This window comes from Sinocyclocheilus grahami, unplaced genomic scaffold, assembly GCF_001515645.1.
Source record: "Sinocyclocheilus grahami isolate Dianchi unplaced genomic scaffold, SAMN03320097.WGS_v1.1 scaffold1801.1, whole genome shotgun sequence".
NCBI classification, from domain to species: domain Eukaryota; kingdom Metazoa; phylum Chordata; class Actinopteri; order Cypriniformes; family Cyprinidae; genus Sinocyclocheilus; species Sinocyclocheilus grahami.
The window spans coordinates 78,055-82,963 of record NW_015506980.1 but is presented as its reverse complement, the minus strand read 5'-3'; the positions used below and the strand labels follow the sequence as shown (position 1 = coordinate 82,963).

General features: G+C 37.0%; 1 protein-coding gene across 1 annotated transcript in view; it reads left to right on the top strand.

Annotated features, from left to right (window-relative positions):
* LOC107572719 (probable ATP-dependent RNA helicase ddx6) overlaps nt 1-4,497 on the top strand; it is a 26,871-nt gene extending 22,374 nt beyond the window's left edge. The window contains exons 12-14 of the mRNA XM_016259152.1: nt 3,863-3,964; nt 4,092-4,276; nt 4,361-4,497. Of these exons, the coding sequence (XP_016114638.1) occupies nt 3,863-3,964; nt 4,092-4,267 (278 nt within the window). The 3' untranslated portion in view covers nt 4,268-4,276; nt 4,361-4,497. The remainder of the gene's footprint in view (nt 1-3,862; nt 3,965-4,091; nt 4,277-4,360) is intronic.
* The last annotated feature ends 412 nt before the right edge of the window (nt 4,498-4,909 follow it).

The following is a 4,909-nucleotide window of genomic DNA, read 5'->3' as shown; positions in this document are numbered from 1 at the left end:
CTGATGAAAATTACAGGCCTCTCTCATCTTTTTAAGTGGGAGAACTTGCACAATTGGTGGCTGACTAAATACTTTTTTGCCCCACTGTATATTATTAGTAGTAAAAAGGCAAACATTATAATACTTTCTCGTTTGCCGTGAGCATTCAACAAATACACATTTACATTTAAACAAATATTTGAATTTATGAAAATGTAATTTCGCAAACCTTGCAAACTTAGTCGAATCCAGTTGTGAGATCTAGTGAAGTGTGCATGTGACCTGCATGATCGCGTGCTCTCTGCGTGACTTTCGGTCCGTGCAAATTGAATGCTTTAAACCTTAAATTTGAATTATGCTGTGCTTTATGTATTTGCCTACTGTCATATTCATGTCATTTTCACTGTGTGCTGTATGTAAATGAAGTGTGCATGTGACCTGCATGACTTTCGATCCATGCAAATTGAGTGCTTTAAGCATTAAATTTGTGATTTCAAATTATGCTGCGCTTTATGCATTTGGCCACTGTCATATTCATGTCATTTTCACTGTGCTGTATGCAAAATGAGTGTTACGTTAACTTTATTTGAGAAAAATTTAATGCGCACAAACTTTCCAGAATACTGAGTGCCCTGTTGGTTACGGTGTTTACTTCCTTTTTAATTATATTTTTTATTAAATATTTATTTATTTGTAAAAAATACTTTTCATCTAAAGTAAGTGTTTATTTAACACTTATTTTTTAATCAATTTTCAAATGATTTAAAATTTCTTAAATTAAAATAAATAAAATTATATCGGCCACCATGCTTTACAAGATATCGGCATCGACTGTCAAAAAACCAATATCGGTCGACCACTAGTTTCAAGGTGGCCGTGGGTCCTTAAAGTCTTAATGTCTTAAATTTAGATTCAGTGGGTCTTAAATATTTTTGGTCACATTACCACAAATATTTCTCCAGTCTGACGGACATAGTGAGTGTTTAAAATCTGTTGGAATACAGGTCGAACTAGCTAGCTGACCAGCCTCCAGGCTACTTTAAATGGGTTAATGCAAGTTAAACAGTGATTGTTAATGGATAGTGTATTTCTGGTATTAATGTCGCGCTGTGAGAGACTTTCATGGAGAAATCAAATCAAATGAGCATAACGGCACAAAGAAACTCACAGAACAAACATACTGAGGTAAAAATTCAAAATGTTTATTTATAACACGATACAGTTAAATAACATGGCATGACAAGGGGGCTATTTTGCTGAATATTTTCACGATTGGAAATATTACGTTGATTTTAGTTCAACAAACAAGTAGTTAAGTGTAGTTACTTACATTTAGACACTATATTGACCGTTTTATTTTTTTTCTATTTCACCAATGAAAGTAGTTCCAAACAAAGATCTGAACTGAAGTATTGCACATTCTCCAAGCAACACTCCGCGGTTTTGTTACTGAATGATTCAGTGTTTTGAAGGAATCTGTTGAATGAATAAGTGATTTACCTCCACCTACTGGCGGTTTAGTTAATTTAAAAGTATGCATTTTTCCCCAATATTTCTTATTTGTATATTCAATTTTATTTAAAACATTAATCTTATAACATTATTTACTGCAGTTGTGATTTTTCAGTGCAAATTGTTTAATTTGATTTGGTAATGTATATTGAATTTTTTGATCAATTGTAAGAATTTGACATGAAAGATGATGCAAATAAATGGGCCTTTATAAAGGTAAATATTAAAAATGTGCCGATATAAGCATGTAAAAGCTGATAGAACACTGAAAATATTGCTTCAGAATAAATAATTTACACCATCAAAAATCTGTGATGCGGCGCTTTTGTGGGGATATTATCTGCTGATTTGAAAAGTTCACTGTATATTGTAATAAACGGCACTTTTGACAGCGATATTTTGTTTTCTTTTTACATTAAACACATTAAGGGTGCTTTCACACTAGCACTTTTGGTGCGCACTCGTGAACCGTACCAGAGTCCGCTTAAAAAGGGGTGGTCTGGGGTACGGTTCAAGTGAACTCTGGTATGGTTCGCTGCTGATGTGAACGCAATCGTACCAACTCACGGAAGTGAACCGATATTAATGACGTATTTGATTAAAAATGTGTTTCACTTTCCTGTCGAGCATGACTGACGCGCTGCAAGCAGAGAGCTGTATATCTCATTTCTGTTCACCTTCAGAGTTCTTTAGAGCATTTGCAGTAAGGCAGACGTAAGTGCCGTTAAGTACTGAAGCTTTGGAAACAAAACCAATGGTTCAAAAGCATAAATAAAAAAATCGAAGAGAGCAATGCTACGCATTTTGCCGTCTTCTCCTGCGCCTTCGTTACTAAGCAATGGGGTAAACAGCTGCTGGCTTGATGACGTAAACGAACCGCGGTTCGGACCCAAATAATATAATGTGAACACAGTCCAGCGGGGGAGGGGGGAGCAATCGAACTCTGGTTCAGACCAAGCAATCGAACCAAGTGTGAAAGCACCCTAAATGTGCCCCTGGACCACAAAACCAGTCTTAAGTCGCTTGGGTATATTTTTAGCAACAGCCAAAAAATCATTGTATGGGTCAATAATTTTATCTGATGCAGACGTAAGTGCCGTTAAGTACTGAAGCTTTGGAAAAAAACCAATGGTTCAAAAGCATAAATAAAAAATCGAAGAGAGCAATGCTATGCATTTTGCCGTCTTCTCCTGCGCCTTCGTTACTAAGCAATGGGGTAAACAGCTGCTGGCTTGATGACGTAAACGAACCGCGGTTCGGACCCAAATAATATAATGTGAACACAGTCCAGCGGGGGAGGGGGGAGCAATCGAACTCTGGTTCAGACCAAGCAATCGAACCAAGTGTGAAAGCACCCTAAATGTGCCCCTGGACCACAAAACCAGTCTTAAGTCGCTTGGGTATATTTTTAGCAACAGCCAAAAAATCATTGTATGGGTCAATTTTATCTGATTTTTCTTTTATGCCAAAAATCATTAGGATATTAAGTAAAGATCATGTTTCATGAACATATTTTGTAAATTTCCTACCGTAAATCAACTTAATTTTTGATTCGTAATATGCACTGCTAAGAACTTCATTTGGAGAACTTTAAAGACGATTTTCTCAGTATTTAGATTTTTTTTTGCACCCTCAGATTTTCAAATAGTTGTATCTCTGCCAAATATGGTCCTATCCTAACAAACCATACATCAATGGAAAGCTTATTTATTCACCTCTCAATGTAAAAAAAAATATACCCTTAGGACTGGTTTTGTGGTCCAGGGTCACAAATATTACTTATGTATGTAATATATGTGTTTCCGTCACAGGTTTGGTCTTAAATTTCACGTAAGGTGGTATTAAAAAGGTCTTGAGTCTTAAATTTAACTTGTTCATATCTGTAAGACACACTGTGTTGACTTATTTACGATAGACACCATAAATCAAAGTTGGTATTAAACCTGGGGATGTAATGGCACAACCTGAGCCAGTTGAAAATCAATACAAATATGTGACATTCAAGTCGGTTGAGATGTTAAACAAATTGTGATACAGGTGGGAGTTTATATGAATGTAACTCTGAGGGGAACTGACTGTCTTCAGAAAAGTTGTGATGGTATTTTCTTTTCATCTTGCCTTTTTATAATATATATTTAAAGAAAAATATTGCATCATAAGTGCAGTGGTAACCAAGCACATGCTATATTGCGGCATTTGCTGTCATAGTGAATTTGCATATTCATTCAGCTCGTCTGCCGTTTTAATTTCATTTAGAATTTCTTGAATCTCATTTTGTTAAAATCGTGTGAGGACCGAATCGTATCTTGAGTTGAGTGAGTTGTTACATCCCTAATTAAACTAGAACTTGCTTTCTCTTTTCTCTGTTTAGATCTCTTCACAAGAGGAATTGATATACAAGCTGTGAATGTGGTGATCAACTTTGATTTCCCCAAACTTGGGGAGACGTACCTCCATCGTATTGGCAGATCTGGTGAGTAGGGTTTTGTTTGATTCCTGCTCTGAGATCAAGTAATGTTGCATTGGTAATATCACTGTTTGGCAATCGGGCGTTTGAAAGGGTAGCAGTGTTAAATGACATTGGCCTTCCCCCCACACAGGCCGATTTGGACACTTGGGTCTCGCCATTAACTTGATCACTTACGATGACCGCTTCAACCTGAAAGGTATTGAAGAACAGCTGGGTACCGAAATCAAGCCCATTCCCAGCAGTATTGATAAGAGTCTATATGTGGCCGAGTATCACAGTGAAAGTGGAGAGGAGGTTAAACTGTGAGCAGGAGAGGTGAGTTCAATGTTCAGTCACTCTAGGGATTACAATGTACATATGTTTGATTTTAACATGGTTTTTCTTTTCTACCCGATCCAGATCACCAGTCCTTTGTCCCCTATCCCCACCTTTTTTTCCCTTCCCTACCGTGTCTAGGGAATAGGGGATATTTTTTAGTTTGTTTAAACTATATATCTTCTGTCTGTCTTCCTTTTCCCACACTTTTTTTTTTTTCTTGTTTGGTGCCTATTTTGGTTATGCCCTTTTTTTCCCCCCCCAGTGGGAAATAAGTTTAGCAGAGTATAAGCCTTTCCAGGTAGTGCACCACCCTTGTTTTGTTATAACAAAAAAAATTGGGCTTTTTTTAAAATCCAAGAATACTTTGTTCAGCCGGTTTGAGTGTTAGCTTCTAAGCGTTTCAGCAGGTGGTGCACTTGTTCACTCTAAATTATTAACTCTGATCCGTTCCCCAGTGTTGACAAAAGTTCCTGACGGGTTGCTCAAATAAAAGGCCTCGTTTAAGGGTTGTGAAAAAATGAGGCTTATTTGCTTTCCAGCCTTTTGCTTGTAACACTGACTTATGAAGCACTCAGCAGGGTCCCCTAGCCTGGGTGACTCTAAACATAGAGGTAATTTAATATTTTCATC